Raw genomic sequence first — 22872 nt, 5'->3', positions numbered from 1 at the left:
TGAGTTTCTGGAGTCTTTGAGACTGGCTTTTTGTCTGAGCATATTATGAATTAGTATATTAATTACTTTTCTGCTGCCACTGTAACAAATTACGACGAGTTTGGGGACTTGAGAGCACAAATCTATCATCGCTAGCTCTGGAGGTCCGAAATGGTTCTCACGGGGTTAAAACCAAGGTGTCCCTAGGGCTGCATTCCTTTTAGGTCTCAGGGGAGGCTGTTTCCCTTCCTTTTCCCAATCAGTTGTAAAAAACAACATGCTGGGCATGGGGGTGCACACCTTTAATCCCAGCACTCAGGAGGCAGAGACAGGTGGATCTCTGCAAGTTCCAGGCCAGCCTGGTCTACAAAGTGAGTTCTAAAACAGCCAGTTACACAGAGAAACCCCGTCTCAGAAAAAAATAAAAAATAAAAAGGCAAAGCTGGAAAGATGGCTGCTCTCCCAGAGGACCCAAATTCAATTCCCGGTACCCACACGGTGGCTCACAACTGCCTGCAACTTCAACTCCAGGGAATCGTGCACATGCACACACCCCTCCACACATCTCCACACCCCCAAATATACATAAATAAAAAATAAAAATAAACCTTAAAAGATAGAGCAATCCCATATGCTTCTTTATCAGTGTCCCTCTGGGACCTTTATCAACTTTGGCCTGGTGCCTTACTGGGTGATGTGTGTTTGATGTCTCTGCATTTTCTTAGTGAGAGTCTACAAAGGATGTCCTGTCTTGGTTTCTTCAACATGTGTTTTGATGTCCCTGAAGGAACAAAGGGAGCCTTAAGTCACACACACACACACACACACACACACACACACACACACACACACTACCTCATGCAGCGTTTGTGTGTTTAGAAGATGAATGTCTCCCAGAGGCCCGTGTGTTTAAGGTGTGATCCCAGCTTGGCACTATTGGGAGACTGTGGAACTTTTGACTGGTAGGGCCTTAATAGGAGGCCCTTAGGTCATCGGTGACATATCCTTAAAAGGAACTGTGGGGCCTGTCCTTTTCCTCTTCCTCCCTGGCCATGAGGTGAGTGGTTTTATTTCTCACACACTCCTGCCATCATGTGCCACCCTGGATTTGAAACAGTGGAGCCAATCCATGGACTAGGACTTCCGAGAGGCAAAACAAACCCTATCTTTTTGGAAGTGGATTATCTCAGGTGGTTAATTCCAGTGTCAGAGGTTGACTAAAGGGTGTGTCCCGTCTAGAATTCTACCTTGTTGGGTAGAATAAGCTAATATATGCCAAGTGCTGAGAGCAGCGAGCGCTTGGCACAGAGCGAGCACTCGGCGTTTATCAGTTGCTAGTGTCCAGTTAATGTGTGTTAGTAAGCACCTCATCTGCTCCAAGTGAGGTGTATATATAACAGCGAAAAAGGTAAATCCAGTTTCTTTGCTCTGGAGGAGATGCACATTCAGTAGGGCACTCTGGGTGGCCCACAATAAGGTGTTTACAAAGAGAGGTACATGACGAGGCCACCAGGAAAGAGGACCCCTGAGCAGGTGCACATTTAGCTCCAGGCTGAGTGGAAAGTTCCTAGATCTGATACATGAAATGGCAGGCCAAAGACAGAATGGCCAGGTAACCAATCAGCCCAGTGGTCAGCAAGATTTCTGTGAGTGTTGTGTAACAAATGAGATTTAAGTGGCAAGCTAAGGTGAGTCTGTGGGGAAACGAGGAGAAGGAGCAGTTCAGACCCAAAGAGATGCATGTGTGCATTTCCTGTCTGGCACATGTTGGGGACCAGCGGGATGCCCAGCATGTCCAGATTGTGATGAGCAAAGGGAGACACTGAGTGAGGCCTGAGAAGTTGTAGGGCTGGGAAGATGGAGGAAGTCTGGACTGCAGGCTAAATATACTGCGGCAGCTGAGCCCCAAGGAATATGCCTTTAATCACAGAGAGTTTCAGCCAGAATTACACAGTGAAACCGACTCTTAAAAAGGAACACAAGCCAGGCAGTGGTGGCACACGCTTTTAATCCCAGCACTTGGGAGGCAGAGGCAGGTGGATCTCTGTGAGTTTGAAGCTAACCTGATCTACAAAGTGAGTTCCAGGACAGCTAGGGCTACATAGAGAGACCCTGTCTAAACCATAACACACACACACCCCCACACACAGAGGCTAAAACATCACCTTCAGCAGCACAACCTATGCACGGCATCCTGGAGACTGTGCCGAGACAGACACCTCTAAACCCTCCTTGTCTCCAGCTTTGCCTTCTGCCCCTTTTCGGCAGCATGGCAGGTGTTCTGTCCTACAGGTGAGAAATGGGAGGTCAGAGGTCAAGTCCTTGTCCTAGGCTTCTCAGAAGAGGGGATACTGCCCCTCACTGCAGCTCTGAGGCTGTCAGCGAGCCCCTTGACCTTGGACTAGCTAAGCTGGCTGAACCAGCTCTGTTGAGTGGGAGCAGACAGCTGGGGCTAGTGCCGCCCAACACCTGCTGCATACCTGGGTCCCACAGATGATACTCCTAGAGCCAAGGCCAGCTCCCTGCTCCTCCAGGGCCTGCAGATCTAATACCACCCTTGGTTTATAGTTGGGGACGGAACCCGGGGCTTTGCAAACGCTAGGCAGGCACTCTAGTGACATGCCTACTTTTCCAGGAAGTTTGGTAACAGAAGGAACAGAAACACAAGGAATGATCCAAAGAGGGTATTGGCTCAAGCGGATGTTGTGGGTGTCTGAAGTATCCTCCTGAGAGATTCATGGGTGATCTCTCGCGGATGATGCTCTTGAGAGGTGATTGGCTCGGAGGACTCTGACTCCACCATTCACTGCACTTAGGACTATTGGGGGTGGGACCTGTTTGGAGGAGTTAGCCGTGGGGATGTTTTTCTGAATGATTGGCGTGCTTCCTGGCCCCCAAGAGGGAGCAACTTTGTTCCTCTACACCTTTCTACCATGATGCTCTGCTTCAGCCACCACCCAGAAATGAAGCCAGCTGACCACGGATTGGAAACCTCAGCAACTAAAAGCCCAAACAAGGCCTATTTAAGGGAGGAGACACTTGGTCACCTGCACGCCCACAGGAATGACAGAGCCAATGACAAGGAAGGAGTCGGTAATCCAGGAGGCAGGTTCTTGGGAAGGTCAGATGATGGGTCCAGATCTTGAGAGAAGCAGACATAGTTCATTTGGAGTGGCAGGAGGGAGCTGAGAACAAGGCTGACACAGTTCATCGTCAGGCCTGGGGATGGTACCCAGGGAAGACTGGCCCATCGTTCGATCCCTCCGGCATGCAGGGCTGGGGAGGAGGGTTGTAGGCTGAGGACAGAAAGGATATAATATTGCTGTTTGGGAAAGCGAGACCTCGAGCAGAGGCAGGAGGGGATGGATAGGTGTTCCTGGGCCATTTCTGGCTGTGGATTTGTGTGGTTAATGTTCACAGGGCCCCAGGTTTGCCTGCTACATTTGTCTGAGCAGGTGTGGAACAGGTGGAAGGGGATTTCCCCGGGTGGGTAGGACATTGCCAGCTCAGTGGGACAAAGGGAGAGAGGGTGTCCACAAGGAAAGTGGTGTAAGATGGGATAAACAAGGCGCATTGGCCGGCAGCTCAGTCTTCAGGTCTATCTGTCTACAGCTCCCTGTGATTGTATTTTAAATACAAACCTGGAATCTCAGAGATGCTCAGAGGCCTCAGTAGTGCCAAACGTGGTTTACCCGTGTGAGGTGTGTCTGCCAAGGCTAAATGCACTCTTGGGAGTTTGGGAAGCTCTGTCAACCCTGCCCCTCTACCCTGATTTTCTAAAGGTCACCACTTGAGGTCAAGTTCATCAGGGAATAATGCCATGCTGGTAAGTTCTGCCTAAGATGGTCTGGATCCTACTTAGTGCTAGTCTGAGTCCAATCTAGAGATCAGAGGCACCAGTCAAGCCTAGACAAAACCTGGGGAGGGAAGGAAAGAGGCAAGCGGGAAGCAGAGGGGCTATGACACCATAGTCTTTTCCTTCTTGTACCACCTCCCAAGGCCCCCAAAGAGATGCAGATCTCTTGGGGTCTGGGCATGTGACTTAGGAAGATTGGGTCCTAAGCAACACCAGGGACCCGGATTCTGGAACTGGGGCACAGGTGGGGAAGTGGTGTTGGGAATGAGGCCAAAGCCGAGTTAGAACTGGGGCACTTTCCACGTGGGACTCGCTTCTATGTAGCCTTTCTTAGAAATCCTGGGAAATTGTATGTCTGAGCCTAGCTCAGCGGAACTAGCCAGGCCAGGTGTGGGGCAGATACAGATGGGTGAGGCTTTGGGGCAGCTGTTGCTCTGTTGGGGGGTCAGGGTACCCCCAACTCCCACATTACAAAAGAGCCTCCTCCGAGTAAACCACATGTTTATTTAGAACGTTCAAATTTACAAAAACAAAAATGGTAACAAAACCATGACACAAATCACACACACACACTCACACACACAAAATATCTCATGTCATTTATATACAAAATAGAGCAGAGTGAGGAGGGAGGGCAGTGGAGGGCACTCATCTCAGTGTCTGACGACAACTTCACATGCTAGCTGCTCAGTCTGGGAAGGAGCTGGTTCCCCACCCAGCAGGGGCAGGGGATAGCCTGGGAGGCGGGGGCCTGGGGGTAGCAGATAGCTGGAGTGAAAGGGTGAGGAGAGGAGGCCCTTATCTGGGAGGAGACACTTCTCCAATTTTTTCAGGTCAAGGGTGCTGGGACTTATGGGTAGGTGGGACCCAGTTTTGGGGGAAAATGGAGAAGATGAAGCTCAGTCAGAGGGGTCAAGGGTCATGTGAGCTCCCCAGCCAGGATTCGGCTTCCCCATCTGCAAGCCAAGGGTTGAGTTCCCTCCCACAGATCCTCAGCCCGTTTGTGGTCCCCAATCATGTTTAACCATAGCGAGGTGATGTCTTAGGATGTGGGAAATGGTACTACATGCCTCAGAGGTGGGGAAGCTGGCAGGGATCAGCTTAGAGCACCTGGTACAGGCCTTGTCCAGAACAGGAGGCTGAGGAGGAGCCACCTTTGCCCTGCCTTTCTCCTTTCCCACCCTGCAAACTGCAGCCCAGGTAGAGGCTGAGGCCTGAGCGTGAGAGACCCTTCACACCCCTGCTGCTCCTGTACCCTAAAGGAGGTGGCACTGTCCTCTGAGCACATAACCTGCCTCCAAATAGAAACTGCACTGTTACCAGTTGGCCGAGTCTGGGCAAGTTACTTTACCCTCAGAGTGTGCCCTTCTCTCCTACATCATGGGCTAAGACCAGCCTTACCTCATAACTGTGCTTTGAGGACAAACCAGATAGTGCAGACACAGTGCCCGATTGGATTTCCAGTGTCTAAGGCTACCTAACAAGCCCAGCTCCATCTTCATCAGACCCAGGGGCAGTTCAGGGTCATAGCTGTCTTGTCGGGAGCAGCAGAAGGCATCAAAACAGGGGTCTACATGCTCAGGGAATGTTTCTAACACAATAGGCGAGGGCAGGTGGGGGCTCTGGAAATAGAGAGCCGGCCCTTTCCCTAGTGATCCACACTCAGAGAGAGACATGCCCCGATGCCTCCATTTCTTTCTCCTGGCGCGGGGGGTGGGGGTGGGGTGGGTGGTGGGTGGTTGGAGTTGAACCAGGGCGACCCAGCACGAGAATGTGGCTGAGGTGTCATTTCTCATTGCCACTGTGACAAAGCAGAAAGGATCAGGATGGTGTGTCTGGTGGGCTCAAATGACCTGGCAGTTTCTGTCACATTCTTCCTAAGACTCTGTCCTCCCAAGGTCTTCTTAAAGCTACCTCTTCTAGAACAATAGCAAAAGCCAGATGAGGCTCAGAGTCCCTGAGGTCTAAGTTCTGAATCCAGCTGTCACCCAGCAACAACTTGAACGACAGACACTTGACCCAGCACTGGGGCTGATGTCATTGGCTGTTACTGGGCAACGGGGATCTCAGCAGGTCTGGGTGAAGCAGCTGCAACTATCTTCAGGGGATGGGGATGGAGGTACTGAGCCGTGTAGTTGCTCTCAAAATGGAAACAGATCTGCAGGCCAGCGGCAAGTCTTGGACACACTTCCCGGGCATAGACTGCAACCTCCCACTCCTGAGTCATATCTCAGGCTGAATGGCCATGGGGAGCACAGACAGGGACAAAGTTGGTAGAGGCAGAGGTGGGGGGCACCAGTGCCCACCGATTCAGTCAACCTGCTACTGCTTCAGTGCCTGGGAGAAGACCAGGAGGGCACTGTATCCTCAGGCATCCGTCTGTCCTGGCTCTTTCCCTCACCTCCCGAGGCTGGATGGCCGGCCCATTGAGATGTCCCAGTGCCCTTCTGAAAAGCATTTTGTGTCCTCTCAAATGCCTCCCTGCACAGGGATAAGCTGGGCTCAAAGACCCTTAAGGACAGGCAGTATGGTACACAGGGAGGAACATGGAGGAGGATTCAGAAGTCCTGGGCTGTATGATCATGGACAAGTTCATTGCCCTCTCTGCTCTTCCGCATCTTCCACAAGCAGGAGCTCACGTTTGGTGGCCTTTCTCAGCACTGACATTCTTCTGGGCTCCTGGGGGAGCTGAGAAGGACTCGCTTATAGACAGAGACCAGGAAGCCACTAGCTGAGACACTCTCAGAAGAGCAAGGATGAAGGAGCCAATGGGAGCTAATGCTTATGTGTGTCTGGTCTGCCTTGAACCTTATCCTTGATCCTGACCCTTTGAGCCCGCTGTGATCCTAACCCCGGCCTAGCTTGATCCCATCTGCTATCCAGGTCCAGAACCTTCTGTGCTAAAGCCACTGGGCCTTCAGTGCTGTCTTTGCCTGCTCTGTCCACCAGGTATCATGACTCACCGCATGTTCTAAATGCGGCCTTCTCAGATGCGACCAACATTATGTCCTCAGCTCACAAAGGAGAAAAGCCAGGACCAGAAAGGGTAGGTTCTTACAGAAGGTCACACAGCAAGTCAGCAGCAGGGTCCGTCCTCTCAGTATCCTCCGGTCTTTCCAGGGCCAGGCAGAAGGAATTCATATGGTGGCTAAGCCATTGGGCTCTGGCAGGAAAATGTCTCCTGGGTTACAGTGCCTCTGCTTTGGATGCTCTCAGGCTAGGCTAGAATGACCCAGGTCCTGTCATAGGCATGAGGGTGGGGTGGTCAACCATGCTGGTAGGCAAAGTTGCCAGGAGGTACAGGGAGTAATTACAGCCCTTTGGCCTCCAAGGTCTTGGTCCCTGGCTGTTAGGTGGAAGCTGGGAAGGGAACATCCTGGAAATTGAGGTGGGGTTTGAACTGACATGAAACCAACATTCAAACCACAACACACAAAGGAACGGGTGCAAAGAGGGCGGGGGAGGGGGCTGTGGAGGCGATGATCCCATAGCCCCTGTGGGTGGGCAACTGAGGAAGACAGACGAGGAGGGTCTGATCTCATACATCTTGGCATCTCTTCTATGGCCTGGTGTAGGCCTGAAGCGTGAGTTGAGAGGGTCAAAGGCCACCCCTACCCATAACCCCTCAGGGAATGTTGGAATTAGTGGGGTCTGATGTGACTGGTGGGAGGCTGAGGGTGTGAGAGGAGAGACTGAGCCAAAACATTGCCAGGAGGCGGGACTGCAACTCCCCTGGGCTAGATCAAATGACTTGAGATACTGGTCCCTACCCAGGTGGCTGAGGGGTCATCCATCCAGGGCAGGGCATTTTGGAGGTGTGGGAAGTGATGGGAAGAGGAAGGTATGGCCAGGAATGTGGTAGGAGGGAAGGCCAGCACATGGACAGGCTGAGGAGGTCCCCAAAGTGACAGGAAGGGAGGGGCCCTGAGCAAGGAGGCCCCTCATGCCTTGGCCCTCCCCTTGCAGACATCAAAGGAGGCCTTCTTCGCACCTCCAAAGGCCTCCACCAGCTTATCCTCCCAGGGGAGGACATTGCCCATCAGTGGTCCAGTGCAGTTGGCCATGCCTAGGACCTGGGCAGGTGTCAGGGCGTGGTCCCACAGGTTGAACTGTGCAATGTCACCAACGAAGGCCTGGGTGGCATCAAATCGGCCCCCCAAGGTATCCTGGGCCAAGAGAGAAACAAAGAAAGGAGAGAGACATGGGGTGAGAGAAGAAGGGCAGAGGCAATCCAACCTGGTCCGTACCTGCCAAAGCTAGGTTCCCAAGGTTCTAGCCCCACCTAAGGAAGCCACCTCCCAAGGCTCCAGCCTCACTCCCAAGGTTCATGCCCTTCCCTAACACCACTCCAAGGTTCCAGCCTCCTCCCAGGTTTCAGCTCCACCTGTTTCTTTAGCTATCCGCTGCCCATCTGCAAACTGGTGGGTCAGACAAGATGCTAGCTTCTGCTTCAGTTCCTCTGGTTTCCTTGGCAGGGGCCCCAGAGTGGGTGCAGTAGAGACTTGGGGGTACACGCCACCTGAGCCTTACCTGTTCTTGGCCCAGGATAAGGATACCGTGTGGCTTGATGGGGTGCCAGGCTGCCAGGTTCTCACCAGAGCCCCGCAGTTCACCATCCTGGTATGCAGACCACAGGCCATCCCTGGTAGTCCAGGCAATGCAGATATGGTGCCAATTGCTGTCCTTCAGGCTCAGAGGAAGCTGGGCCACCTGGACATAGGACGCAAACCCAGGTGAGAGGCCCAAGGCTGGAGAAGTGGCATGGCTCTGCAGCTAGCCTCAGCTTTGCTCTAGGGACAGAACCCAAGGCTTGACTTGGGTTCTATCCATTGTCTTTCTTGTCCCGGTTCCCCCTCTTCCAATGACCCCACTAAGCAGTTTCCTTCAGGTCACAGGGACTATCTTTGTGGTTTTCAGGGCCTCGAGGTCACACATGGTAGGGACAGTGTCCGCAAACCCATTTCCCTTATACACCTAAATCAGTGCCTAGCACACAGTGGGGCCCATTATGCCAGAATGAGCCTTGGACTCAGAGGCTGGGTCCCACTGTCTGGCCCTGGATCTGCCACCAGCCCCTATGTGACCTTGAGGAGGCTGTTCTTTTCTTCCAATGCCTCATCTATAAAGTGGAAGACAGCATACACAGTTGCTGCCTCTTCCTGCCCCCAAGGCAGACATGGTTCATCAATCATGAGCCTAGAAGCAGCGTGGGTCTCTTGCTCATGGTGCTTTGGAAGCCTCTGTTGATGGCTTGGCGCTGGTCTGTGAGGTGAACGCCACTTATCTGTGGCTTTGTCTCACAAAAGCTCCATGATCACGACTTCATAAGGCAGTCTCTGGTGCCTGCTGGGTGCCAGGCCCCATTCCAGACTCTGAGGGTGGACAAAGCGCACCTGCACAGGACAGCCGGGCTTCAGGGACAACATTGCCCGTGACTGTTCACCTCCAGTCTCAGCTTGGCTGGATTTGGAATCACCCAGGAGACGCGCCTCTGGGCATTACCGCTCATGAGGGAGTGTTTCTAGAAGGATCTGGTAGGAGGAAGGCCAAATGTGGCTGCTGGGCCGCAGTTCCCAGACTGAATAAAAGGGAAGAAGCCAGCAGAGAACCCCATTCATCTTCTTCTGCTTCCCGACTGTGGATGTAATGTGATCAGCCACCTCACACTGGGGCCCTCACAGCTAGCGCTGCTCCTGCTGTCCTGATTTCCCAAGGCCGACTGTATACCCCACACTGTGGGCCAAGACAAAAGTCCCATAGAAAGACATGGACTCGGCTATGGGACGGCAAATCTAGCGCTTCCAGCAGAATAAAGAAACAGGCTAGAGGAGGGAAGAGCCGCAGCCAGGAAGAAAGATGACTGTGCTGTGCCCTGTCCAAGGTGCTGAATTCTCCATCTCCGGAGCCTAGTGCTGCCCTCTACCAACTGGCAGAGGCAGGCCAAGATGAAGGGGTCAGGACAGCCCTCTCAAGTGGAATCTGGTCACTCCTGTGATCTCAGGACCTCAAGGCAACACAATGACCTCCTGGGTCACTATATCCAGTCTCCTGGACGCTCAGTGGACCTTCCAGATGTATAGCCTGTGGGCTGATGCCAGGCGAGTGTGACCTGTGGTATATGCTTTGGGGATCACCAGCAGCCCCCGCCTCTCGCCAGACAAGCCCTTTAATAGTTCGTTTCCCCTCTCTCTCTATTCAGGAGAATGCACAGGGCTCGGGGTGCAGATGCCTGTAAGCTGGGCTCTAGCCACATGACCTGGAAGTCAGCCTGTTTCCCCTTCATTAGTCAGCCCCGCCCGCAGCTGGATTGTCTGTATTGCCAGAACCGAACTTGACACACAGTAGGTATTTAATGTGTGCTGAGTATGGTGAACAGGAGAAGGAAAGTGTCAACCCACATTTAGCACCGAGGTAGTGGGGGGAAATTTTTTTGGGAAGCAGAGCCCACCCGTCCCCAGCCCCTGAGCCCTAAGCCCCGCCCATGCCCTAGACTCCGCCCACCTTGTCATTGATCAGCAGTTCCATTGGCTCAGGGCCGGCCTCTAGCAGCACGATCTCATTGGCTTGCCCAGGCACCGAGTAGGAGAAAGGGGTGCCCTGGCCGGTGCCACCCGACCGGGAGCGTAGCCACATGCAGGCAGTGAAGGCGTAGAGTTCCGGGAGCGCCTTGCGAATGCGGGCATACATGTAGTTGTTGCGGATGGGAATGCTGACCTTGAAGGCATCTGGGGGACTGTAGGCCGAGGACCCTGGAAGGGACAGGGCAAGGTCTGGACACTGCGCAACGACAATGAATGATGGCTCCAGGCCACTAGGGCGCAGGTGTGCGCACCGGGGTGGGAATGCCAAGGAATTTCAACTCCTCTAATTTTGCTTCTGGGCTGAGAGGTATGACTAAACTAGGCCTAGGGGCTCTGGACTTCAGATGTCCTGAGTTCAAATCTAGCCTTTACTACTTTCTGACCTATGAGTCTCAACGAGATAAATGCAACCTCCTCCGGCCTCCATTTCTTCAGTGAAATGGGCTAATGACACGTTCTTCATTCCACAGTGAGGGTTGGTGGGCCCATGGTAGGCTTATCAAATACCAGCTATAATAATGGCTATTTAGAGTTGGTGCTAACTTAAGCGTTATGTGGTGCTCTGTGATAGGCAGAGTCTAAGTGCCTTCTGCACATCACTTCCTCACAAGCGCTCAAGGCAGGCACTGCTACAGCCCTCATTTTTCAGGTATACCTTGGCACACAGAGGTCATTTTCTCAAGGTCACACAGAAAGAAAGCGGCAGGGCTGGGATTTGAACAAAGAGTCAAAGACTCAACTCAGTATAGAGAGAAATAGGCATAGAGCTCCCAGGACGGGAGGTGATGTGTGGCTGGGGGCTGGGTAGGAGGAGTGGGGAGGGGAGCCACCAGGACTTTAGAAGTTAGAAGGAGGCACTTCCCCTGGTCCTCAGGGTGTTGGTATGTGGGTGGTAGGAGCTGGATTGAGTAGGGACAGAAGCCACTGCCACAGTTCAAGTACTCAACTGGGTGCCTTCCTGGAGCCCCCCCCCAGGCCCACTGTTCCCCTACACCTGAACCCAGCATGGCCACTTGACTTAAGACCCCTCTTCCAGGAAGACACGTGTGCCACCCCCAGCTTCCCCTGTCTCCCCAACTTCCCCTCACAAGGGCCATGGGAGCTCATACATCCCTAATCTCACTCTCCATCTCTCAAGTGAAAACCTTGAGGCCTGAGGAAAGAAAATGACCTTGAAAGGTCACAGAGCGATTCTGTGACAGCCTTGGAATCCAGGAGTCCTGGTAACTGGCACCTACACACTGTCTGTTACAATTCTTGGACCCCCGGCAGCACCAGGCCTGGGGGTTAAATGAATGCCAGAAGGCTGGAAGATTAGCAAAAGGTGTGAGTTGTGGACGGCTAAACACATGGTCAGGAGTCTGAAGGATCCAGTCATGGGTCTAGACACCTGCTTCCTGGCTGTGTGACCTTTGACAAGTCCCTTGACCTCTCTCAAACTCACCGTCATTACCTGTGAAAAACCCTGCAGTTGTGGCGATTAAGTTAGCCAGCGTGTCACTGAACAGCCAGCTCCTGGACCCAGCAGAACCAGAAGACAACAATCATCTGTTAGCAGTGGCTTTGAGAGTGACAACGATCCCCCAAGCGGGCCCTTCCTCTCCCGCTCCACAGCCTTTGGAAGTCGCAGCCAGAAACCAGGGCTCTGCAGCTCGGTTATCTGCACTCTAGGACCTACCATGCTCCAGCTCTGCCACGCGGCCCTGCAGGGCATCCAGCTCTTTCTCCACCTCCTGTCGCTGCTGGTGGCTGCCGTGACTGAGGGCAGCGCGTTCCTTCTCCAGTGCTAGCACCTTTGCCAGCAGCTGCCCTTCTAGCTCGTCCATCTTGGAGTGCAGGGAGTTGGGCACGGCTGGGGCCGATGCCGAGGAGAGGTTCCCACGGGCTGGGAGCTCCTGCTGCTCCAGAGGAAAAGAAAGGATCGTGATGTCACACGGAGATGCCACCACTCTGCCGGCCACCACAGGTGAGCCTGGCTTCCAGTGAGCAAAGCTGGGAGAGTGAGGCAAAGGCAGGCAGCCTACGCACAGAGCCCGTAGGCAGCAGGAGTGAACTCAAACAAGCACAGTTTCATAGCGGAAAAGGACCACACCGGAGGCTTCTAGAGCCTCCTGTGGTTGGGCCCTATGACACGAATCCCCCTGCAAGGGCTGGGACGCAGTGGAGGGAGGACATTTGTGACCTCCCAGGACATGCCTGCAGCCTGGTCCTCTGGATGGGACTCTGGTATCATCATCTTGGAATTGTGGTAAGAATCCCAGACTCAAGTGACAGTTAAGGACTCAAACCCAGCTTGGGAACTAACCGCCTGTATGATGAAGGGAAAACCTATTGCCTGTTCTGGACTTATTTCCTCATGAGACAATTGTACTGTCATCTTGGAACTGTCCTGGGGAGGATTATGTGGCCAATGCCAATAAACAGAGCTGGCACCAAAGTCCATCTCGCTCAGGGTATCCCAAGGCAGGCTTTGACACTATCCAACCGCAGGATGAGGACAGTGTGCACAGTCCCTCTTTGTCCTGTCTCACACCCTGGTGGGCATAATTGAGGCAGGCAGGCCAGGCCACAGGTTTGGACCGAAAAGGGCATTCACTCTCTGGTGCGCACAGTAGGTGCTCATGCACACAGTGGGTGCTTGTGGGGTATACCAGGTCCTCATTCGGGACTGACCAACGACCAGATTGGGAGCCACTCGTCGGAGCTGGCAACAGACAGGACACGGAGGGTGCAGGGCTCCCCAGGGGGATTGATGCCACGATGCTGACAGGAGCCTGCGGCTGGTGGTGAGCAGGATGGAGAGTTGTTTGAACCTGAATGCAGGCTCCCTGTGACTATGGCCACATAGGTGACTGCAGGCTCTGTGTGACTCCCACCGAGCTTCCCTGCTGTGACAGATCCACAGGATGGGTGTGGCTTGTGTCCCACTGCACCCCAAGCCCTGTGGCTGACACCCACCCCAGCCAGGCTACAGGCCTCTCTCCCTGTGTACCACAGTCCTGACCACAGTCCTCACGTGGGGACCATCATCCTACGACTCTGTTCCTGAGGGACAGCAGCTGTGGTGAGGGTGAGGCCCTGCACCTCCTCAGCCTGGAGGTCACACCACTGGTGACCACAGCAGCTCCTGTGCCACAGAGCACATCCACACAGGGAACACACCTGTGCCCTATCACAGGAAAGGCTAAGAGGCATGTTCAATGACTCTTAATGACCACCAAGGCCAGGGCTGGGTCACCTAGGCTGAAAGGGTCCCTAAGTTGTCCCCAGGAGCAGGGCCAGTGCCTTGAAGGTGCTCGAGGGATGCTGAGAGACACTGTCCTATCTCTAGCTGGGTGGTGTCCTCCCTCCCTCCTCCTTCCCCTCCCGAGTGACCAGGACACTGCAGGGTTTGCTGTTTCCTTAGAGGGGGTAAGCGTACAAACTGTCCTCTGTTGAAGCTCCTGTATGGTGGCACCAGGAGGCCAGGGAGGAGGGGGCTCAGAGGCTAGGAGGCAGCATCTCTCCCACCCCAGCATGTGAATCAGAGAAACATGACGCCCCCACCCTGCTTCCATCTGCCACAGGCGCAGGCTGTGCGGCGTGGGCTCCGGGCCTCGTGCCAAGTGGGCCCCAGCCTGAGATGGTAGGGGGACAAGCGGAGATGATGTCACACTATCCCCCACTCAGTGCCTGATAGGGCAGGAAGAGAGGGCCAGACTCCAGGTGGGATGCTGAGAGTCTGTGGTAAACTTTATTCTATCTGGGCCTAGAGCCAAATCCCAGGGTTCTAGGTCCAGCCCAGCCATTATGAGCTAATGGGGATGGAGGTGGGGTGGGAGGCTCCTTAGTACTCAACAGGGAATGCCAAGGGCAGCAGCGTTGCTGATACCAGACATGAGACAAACACTTCTCAGTTGCTCCTACCTCCTGAGGACTAAGTTAGAGACCAGGGTGTTGAGGCTCAGAGAGGGTGGGCTACCTGCCTAACGTCACACAGCAATCCTGTGCCCACTCCTGGTACCAACCCTCACATCTGAGTCTCAGTTTGTTCTTCTGCAAAGTGGGTATGTAACATTGCCCTGGCTGCTAGGAATGGTCTCAGTGGACATGAGAAAGTCAGGCTCATAGAGGGCCCCACAGGATAATCCTGCTAGTGAGACACGGCTGAGGTGTCGAAAGAACTGGGAAAGAAGCCTTGGCTTCATGCAAATGGCTACTTCCTCTGTGACAGGAGTAGAGGAAAGGCCTGACATCAGGGTCCTAGCAGCCCACCCCTGCCTGCTCAGGCTGGTTCTGGGGACAGTGGTGCAGAACCCTCCACTCAGCTGTGCCAATATCTTGTGAGTCCTGCCAGCTCACCCCCCCCTACTCCATCAGCTGAGGGGCTGGTTATCAAAAGATGCTGCGCCTTGCCAGGTGGTGGTGGCGGTACACGCCTTTAATCCCAACACTCGGGAGGCAGAGGCAGGTGGATCTCTGTGAGTTCGAGGCCAGCCTGGTCTACACCAGGCTCCAAAGCTACAGAGAAACTCGTTTGTTGGTACAAGGGCAGTATTATCTCCGAGCAGGCCTGGGAGCTGGGTGGAGTGCTGGCTATGGTCACTGCCACCAACACTACCTCACTACGTCTTAAAGGGGCTGGAGACTCAGCTCAGTTGGCAGAGGGCCCCAGCACTGCACAAACCGTGTGAGGTGGTGAACACCCTGGGACCCCAGCCCTCAGGAGATGAAATCAGGAGGGTGAGAAGTTTAAGGTTATCCTTGGCTACACATTGAGTTCAAGGCCAGCCTGGGCTACCTGAGAACCCATCTCAAAAATAAGTAAATAAATGCTTTGAAAGGATCCACATTTTCCATACCCAACCCTGAAATCATTTGTCAAATTATTACATTGAGAGAAAACTAGGCACAGAACGGTCAGCAGTCAGCACTGCCAGACATCAGGCACCTGGGGGAGGAGGCGGCTCAGGCAGAAGGCAAGGGTGAGATGGTTGATTCAGCATGAGGTGCCCGTGCCCCAACACCCTAAATCCATCTCACCCTGAGACTCCAGCACCTGCTGTTCCTTCTGCCAGGAATACTCTTCCCGGCCCTCCCCACCCTAACCCGAGAGAGCTTCTGCTCTCCCAGATGGCAGCTTCCCTCAAGCCCAAGCCAAGATGCTCTGAGAAGAGATTGGAGTTCCAAGTGCTGTCATGGCTTCTGAGCCCTCATTCACTTGTTCAGCCACGGTGTGCCCTGGCAACGCGGTGCCTGACTGACTGTCACCAACTCTTAGCCGAGCAGTCTGCACAGCTGTTGGATTCCTCACAGACGGGATCTGTGGCCTCGAGCAAGCTGCCTGACCACTCTGACCCTCGTGGTGGTCATCTATGAAAGTCAGGCTGTATGTTAATACTTCCTACATTTGGGGTGCAAGCGATCAGATGTAAGGCGGGATCTAAGGTGACGTGTCCCGTGTGGCCCGCAAGCAGTTGTTACTGTTACTGTTATCTTTACTGAGGGAGAAATGGAGCTGGGTGACTTGATCAAAAAGCCAGCGGAGACAGCCGTGCACAGTCCTGATCATGCTGAGCCTCCCCTGGTGTCCTCCGCAAAGACAGGGACTCCCTATCCCAGATCATTTTACTCAGAAATCCCGGCAATAGTCTTCGCTCAGCTCCACTGTGCTGTGGGCCTTGGACAAATGCCTTGCCCTCTCTGATCCTAGTCCCCTTAGGTAGAGCTATGGAGGACGCTCATCAGTTGTCCTCGGACTTCAACAGAGATAAGACACTCAAACCATCCTGGGGCCGCCCTGTTAAGTTCATTCCTTTGTGAGCAGCCTAACCATTGACCTCATCCCACCATGGGCAAAGATTTCTGGGGTGGCGCAGTGCCTGATGCCATGGATTAGCAGAAACATACACATTTAAACCATGAGAGTCCTGAGTCCTTTACACCCACCTGCTCAGGGAAGCTTGCAGTTGACCAAGCCTGGAGGCGAGGCTTGCTCCCGGGTGGGTGTGGAGCTGCTTACAGCCACTTTGGGAAAATGTGTCACAGTACCTACATATGCTAAATATACGTCCCTGCCGGCACCCAGGCAGCCCACTGCCGGGGACAGGGCCAGCAGAAAGGAGGGCTGACGGCCACCCGAAGAGACCACAGAGTGTTTACAGCAGCTTCAAGCTAGAATTAAACAGAACTCGAAGGTCCATCCTCGAACAGGCTAGCGTGTGATGGTGCCTCCAAACAGTGACAAGTGGCCACTGCCGCAGGCACCTGACGTAATGGCACTGGCACAAAGCCGTGCAAGGTTCAAATACAAGCAAAACTCATTACTGGGTCGGGTATGGTAGCACACACCATTAACCCCAGCACGGGGGAGGCCACGGCAGGTGGATCTCCAACTGTGAGTTCTAGGACAGCCAGGGCTACACGAGAAACCCTGTCTCAAAAAACCAAGAACACACACACACAAACCTCATTAATAGTGACCATAGTCAGAATGGGGGGACCCCAGTGACTTTGGGAGTCCCAAGGGAGCCTTCAGGACCCGAGAAGGCTGCAATCGTTATCTTGGGAGTGCCCACATATCCTGACCAGACCTGTTCACTCGGAATTTGGGCCCTTTATAAATGAGGCGTGAACCCTGACAGACCATGGATGTATGGTAAGCCACAGAAATAAAAAAGGGCCTCTCTTTCTGGGAGGACAAGAGACTTCTTCAAAGGACTTGGGGTGTCCCTTCCCATTCAACAGATGGGATCATTGAGGATCAGACACAGGAGGGTCTGAGGTTACAGCATGAGGGTAGCAGATCCAGGGTTTACAAAGCCAGGCTTCTTGCTAGGATGAAGGTCTACCACTTACAGGCTCAGTGAAGGGCTTGTCACAGCCCAGCTCACCCATTTTACAGACATGAAAACTGAGGTCTGGAAAGAGCATTCCAAGCAGTAAGTCCCATATAATTGGCCCACCTGGGGCCATTTAGAGCTGGTAGGGTATCTAGGAAACATCTGGTCTGCTGTAGGCTTGTTAGGTGTTTTGAGATGGAGTTGCATGTAGCCCAGGCTGGCCTTGAACTCTCCGTGTAGCTGAGGGTGACTTTCAAAGTCTCATCCTTTTGTTTCTAAAAGTTAGGATTTCAGGTGTGTACCGTAAGGTTAGGATTACAGGTGTACCTGTACCGTAAGCCCCACTTAGTTTGTGCTAGGCATTGCACCCAGGGCTCTGTGCATGCTTGGCAAGCGTTCTACCGATGGAACGCCATCCCAGGCCCTCCCTACAGACTCTTTGCAAATGGAAACCCTGACAGGGGCAAGGGGCAGAGGTCTGCCGGGTTGCATCCCTCAGACTCTGAGCCTCCGGGTCCCCTCCCCCCAGGACAGAAATGTACATGGCCTATTTCACGTCACAGAGGCTGAAAGAGTCAATGTATAATACATACCTAAAAGGGGCCAGCTGCTCCTGGCAGCCCAGGGGAACCTCCACACTGGCAGGGTCAACCTCTCAGACTTGTCCAGCACCATCACACTGCCCGTACCCAAGACGAAGGTGAGCACTGCCCTCCCTTGTATTCTCTCACTGTCTGATTCCTGGGCGTAGGGTCCATGAAGAACCAGACAGGACCCTGGAGCTAGATACTGAGAGGGCAGATCCAGGCTCTGATGCTGGGCGACCTAGGGCCAGTGTTTTAACCTCTGAGTCTGGTTTGTTTGGGAAAGAGGCATAAGGTCTCCTCCATAGAGTGGAGGGAGGGTTAAATGGGTTGATATGAAGTTCCCGAAGCAGAGTAAGTGCTTAGTAATACAGACGATCACTGTTAGTATATCAGAAAGAGTGGCTTCCCTGAACCCAGCACCCGCTGGGACTCTCTCTCATCAGGATGCTCCTCATCATGGCTCTGCTCCAGAATGGGGGCAGGGCGGTGGAGGATGGAGCGTATGACAAGGAAATTCTGCCTAAACCAATCCTGAACCTTCACCCTACACATACGTTAGCACAAAAATGGAACTCTGGGACACACCGGCATGGCCGGATGCCGCCTAAGTGGACCAGCTCCATCGAAAGGTGGTTTTTGGCCATAGTCAGGAGAAGGCCACATCCTCTGATCTGGGAATGGCACCCCAGGGACTTCAGCTAAAGGCTCCATTCAACAAACTAAAGAGGAAGCAAACAACCTTGCCATAGCTTGCAGGAGGGAGGAAATCAGAGGCAACTTGCGCTCCTTCCCGGGCACAGAGGCTAGGGATGATGGGAAAACGGTAACTCTGCCCTGGCCTGTGAGGATGCCTGCTGCTGGAGTAGTATCAGGGAGCTGCAAAAGGGGAAGAGAATTGTCAGACTGAGAAATTTCTCCCCAAACATGTTGGCTTTTTCCAGTGAACAATAAAAACTAAAACAAACCATCAAACCAATGCTCTTTCTAAAGTCCTCAGGCTCGGCTGGCCCCCACCTGAGGTGGATAAGAGGAGGAGGTCAGTCTGATGTCTCCACCTATTGGAGTCAGGTCTGGCTGGAAGGTGCAGGGGTGACCCAGAGGTGCAGAGGTGGGTGGTGATGGGAGAGGGGGATGGTCATGGTGTGGCCAGGGAAGGCCTCTGGGAGGAAGGAGTCTAGAGCTGGTGCTTGTGTGGGGGGGAGGGGGGTGACCCAAGAGAAAGCTGAGGAGCCAGATGAGATTCAAGCAGGTGGCTTCAGGCTGAGAAGTGTGCTCCCCACGAAGGAACCCCAAGGTAGGAACACTCCCAGATGTGCCTGGAGGCAAGGGACCAGCCAAGAGGCTGCTGGGAGTGGATACACAGATGCAGGCAGGATCTGTGGATCCTGTGGAGTGAGCACTGGAAGCCCCTGGGTGTGGCTCAACCACTCAGGGGACGTGAGAGGAGAGCCAAGGAGAGTCTTGAAGCAGACAGATGCGGTGGTCCAGTGAGAGGGGGCGGGGAGCCAGAAAGGGAAGGAGTCATGGGTCTAAAAGGAGTCAGTAGGCAGAGATTGGAAAGCCCCTTCAGGTCATGACCTCTGGGGACATTAGCTAGAGTGGATTCGGGAGGACTACCCTTGGTGACGGCAGACCCTGTAAATCCGGATGTCAGTGGCCTAGGGACGCATGAGTCCCCACCGAGAGTGGCAGCGTGGACCCCAGGAGACTGACTCTAGCTGCTGCCAGGCTCGGAAACCAGACCCATGTCCGCTGCAGTCAGCAAACACAGGAAGGAGAATGTGGGGAAGCCGGGGCTCCCCAAGCCTGGGAGGCTGACCCGCTGCCAAATCCCAGGCGCCAGGATCCCTCTGCCTCAGCAGGCCCACCATAGGGAAGCCCACCTTGCCAAGAGGCAGGTGCCAGGGAGCAGGGCCAGGGTCATCCCAGCTCCACCAGTCACAGACGTGGGAGGAGCCACCTGTGCCATCTGTGATGCCCGGGCTGGGGCAGAAGGGAAAAAAACCAAACAAATGATTTTCACATTAGGACAATCTTTGTAAGGGGAGAGTCTGCTCCCAATTATGTTTGTGTCTTTGGACTTGGAGTCTTTGGTGGGATATAGATGTCACGATGCCCATTGTACAGGTAAGGAGACTGAGGCTGCCCTTCCCTGCAGACTTGGTCTTTTTCCTACTCTTGGTTTTTGGAACTTCACCCCTGGGCAGGGAAGAAGGTGCTGGCCTGGCTGGCCTCCCCCTCTGCCACTCAGCTCAGGAGGTTTGAGCTGGATTTTCTCACTTCCACAAGAGGAGTAAAAGCCTTGGGGGTGATGTGGGGAGGCTGTGGTCCAGACGCCTTGAAGTGGGGGTGTGAGCAGCTGACTTCCTGGTGGTCTTCTGGGATACGGCCTACAACTTTCCCACAGGTTTCTCCTCTTGCACCCCCAGACTGAGCATGGAGCCATATGCATTTGTCCCCGATCTAACTGCCTATTGTGTCTGGGAATCAGTCCATGTCTGGGAATGGCCAAGACTTCCTGGCTGTTTGGACTGCCCAATCTGTTTGTTTCACCTCTACATCCCCAGGCTGGGAATTTGTAACAGGGAGAAAGGGGACCATAAGTATAATCAACCAATGGGCTTAGCATCACACACAACTCAAGAGTAGGGTCCCTAGTGCCCAGGCTTCCTGTATCTGACCTGGAAAAGCAGGAGGAGGGAGCTAAGTTGGTCCCTATTGGAGAGTCATCCGCTGACTCCCCCCCCAGGAGTCCAGAGCTTCAGGTATATAAAGCTGGGCGTGGCCGGAGGGTGGGAGGTGGTGCAAGAGCGTAGGTTGGTGTTAATAGGGCACTCTTGGGCATGAGGGGCATACTTCCTAACGGTAGTGAGTGTGGGGCGGGTGCTGCTCCGAGTTCCTGTAGAAGGACATCTAAGGAGAGCCTCCTATGTGCCAAACATGCCACACCTGCCTCTCAATCAATTTCCACTACAAGTGGACACGTTCTCCCACTCGCGTGTCTCGGTCACCATGGCAGGCTCCCACCTGGGATCCGAACCAGGACTCTCCTGTAGTGCCAGCCAGGAGCGTGCTCCGGGTGACCGCCCTGGGGATCCGGGACCCGCGCGTCGCTGGCAGGGCAGCGCCTCCCACACCCCGTGGCCCCGACGGCGCGCTGCTCACCTCGATGCGCTCGATGCGGTCCCGCAGCGCGCGCACCGCGTCTTCCAGCTCCAGGAGCAACGCTGGTGAGTCCCAGGCGCCGTCGGCCATGGTGTCGCGGCGCGGCTCGGCGTCCTGGAGGCCGCGCGGCAGGCCGCTCTCGCAGCGGCCCAGCTTGCCGGTGAGCTCGCGGATGGTGTCCCGATCTGCGCGGATGCGCGCCTCCTGCTGCAGCGCCGTCTGGCGCAGCTGCTCCGCCGTGCTCTGCAGTAGCAGCAGCTCCGCGCGCTCGCCCGCCGCGTCCCCCTGTTCGGCCCCCGACGGGCAGGCAGCGGCTAGCGGCGTGCAGAGGAAGCGGCTGAGCAGCGGCCCGGGTGGCGGCGGGAAGACGCTGGCAGCAGGCTCCCCGGGCAATGCCGAGGGCCCGGCCGAGCCGCCAGCGCCGTGCAGAGCGCTCAGGCTACGGTGCGGGCCCGGGGCGCCGGCGGCCGAGGCGTTGTCGGTGCCGCCGGGCAGCGCGCGAGCGGGGCTGGCCGCCAGGGGCACGCTGGCGATGATGCAGATGACGGCACCGAGGAACGCCAGCATGCCCGCGGCCAGCAGCACGGCCAGGAACTTCAGCGTGAAGCGCGGAGGGGGCGCGCGAGGCCCCCGGCAGGAGCGGCGGCGGGGTCGGGGCGCGGGGCCCGGGAGCGTGGGAGCCGGAGCGGGTGCCGAAGATGTCGCTGCGGCCGCTGCTGCCGCCGCTCTGAGCCCGCGCGGCGGGAGGAGGAGAAGGCGGGCGCGGCGGCCCCGCCCCACTCGCTCCCCCGGGGCCGGCTGAGGCCCAGCCCCGCACCCGTTCTGTGCCAGGAGCCGGGGTGTGTGCGCCACGCCCAGGACTTCATTTCACACGGAGGGTGGTGACTGGGTGGCTGTGCGGCAGCTGGCGGCTGGGTTCCAGGGCGACCCTGCTTGTCTGGGCTCTGGTCTTCTCCGGGTCCCCCAGAATGCGGACATTTGAGCCCCTGCGGGGCTCTGGGCTCTGCAGACTCGGTTGCAGTTAATACTCAGCGTGAACATTCTCATCATACAAATGAGGAAACTGAGGGCTCTGGGCTTGGCATGATGCAGGCTCCGTTGTAGTTCAGCCGCAGAGTGAACAAGCTCTTGATACAAAGAGGAAACTGAGACCCTGGAGCCCAGGTGGCAACCCAAGGTCACACAGCTAGTGGGTCATTTGGAGCAGCATTTGAGGCCAGCCACGTCTACCTGGTCAAAACTAGTAGGGTGAAAGTTGGGAGAGAAAAGAGAACGCCCTGGTGTGAGGAAGCGAGGCGATTTGTGTCACCTGCCACCTTCAAACTTCCTAGCAGAAGAGGGTTCACTTTTCTTCATCTCTGGGATGGCAGGAACTATCAGAAGCACCCCCATCTGAGTCCTTGGGCCTGCAAGTTTCAAGGTTCCCAGAAAAGAAGCCCCTAGTTCGCTGCAGCCTCCATCAGCATGGCAGGTGGAAAGCAAGCTGGTGGGCGCCAAGACCAGGCAGGAGTGGGCTGTGTGTGCGTGTAGGTTTTATTTGATCGTGTCTAAAATGTCTATATATACTCTGTTGAAAATTAACTTCGCAACTAAATATTTTAAAAACCTTGCCACCCTTTCCAGTCCAGTCCCAGTGCTATCCTTCTGCAGGCTGGCTCTGTCTGGGGTGGATTTCTGGGCTGAAAGAACTCTGGGAGGCCATGATCGTTTCTGTTGCAGCCTGGGGCTGGTGGGAATTGCTCACTAAGACCTGAGCCAAGCCTTGACCTGATGGGAAGGCCATCTCAAAGTCTCTGCCCCACAAATGCCAGTGTGGGCATGACTGGGAGGGGACCAGGATGTTCCTGAGGGGGCATTAGCCTCCATGAACCTGGGGGTCCCTC

General features: G+C 54.9%; 1 protein-coding gene across 1 annotated transcript; it reads right to left on the bottom strand.

Annotated features, from left to right (window-relative positions):
* Nucleotides 1–4319: 4319 nt before the first annotated feature.
* Nucleotides 4320–21856, bottom strand: Nptxr (neuronal pentraxin receptor; the record flags this gene model as incomplete). The annotated part of the gene is made up of 5 exons (XM_075959453.1): nucleotides 4320–8001; nucleotides 8366–8545; nucleotides 10337–10584; nucleotides 12095–12314; nucleotides 20990–21856. Coding segments are annotated over 5 exons (1740 nt in total), but the record flags the coding sequence as incomplete, so codon positions are not given.
* Between the last annotated feature and the right edge of the window lie 1016 nt (nucleotides 21857–22872).

The sequence above is a fragment of the Microtus pennsylvanicus genome, chromosome 2 (genome assembly GCF_037038515.1).
Source record: "Microtus pennsylvanicus isolate mMicPen1 chromosome 2, mMicPen1.hap1, whole genome shotgun sequence".
Taxonomy (NCBI): domain Eukaryota; kingdom Metazoa; phylum Chordata; class Mammalia; order Rodentia; family Cricetidae; genus Microtus; species Microtus pennsylvanicus.
This window is presented reverse-complemented; position numbering and strand designations above follow the sequence as displayed.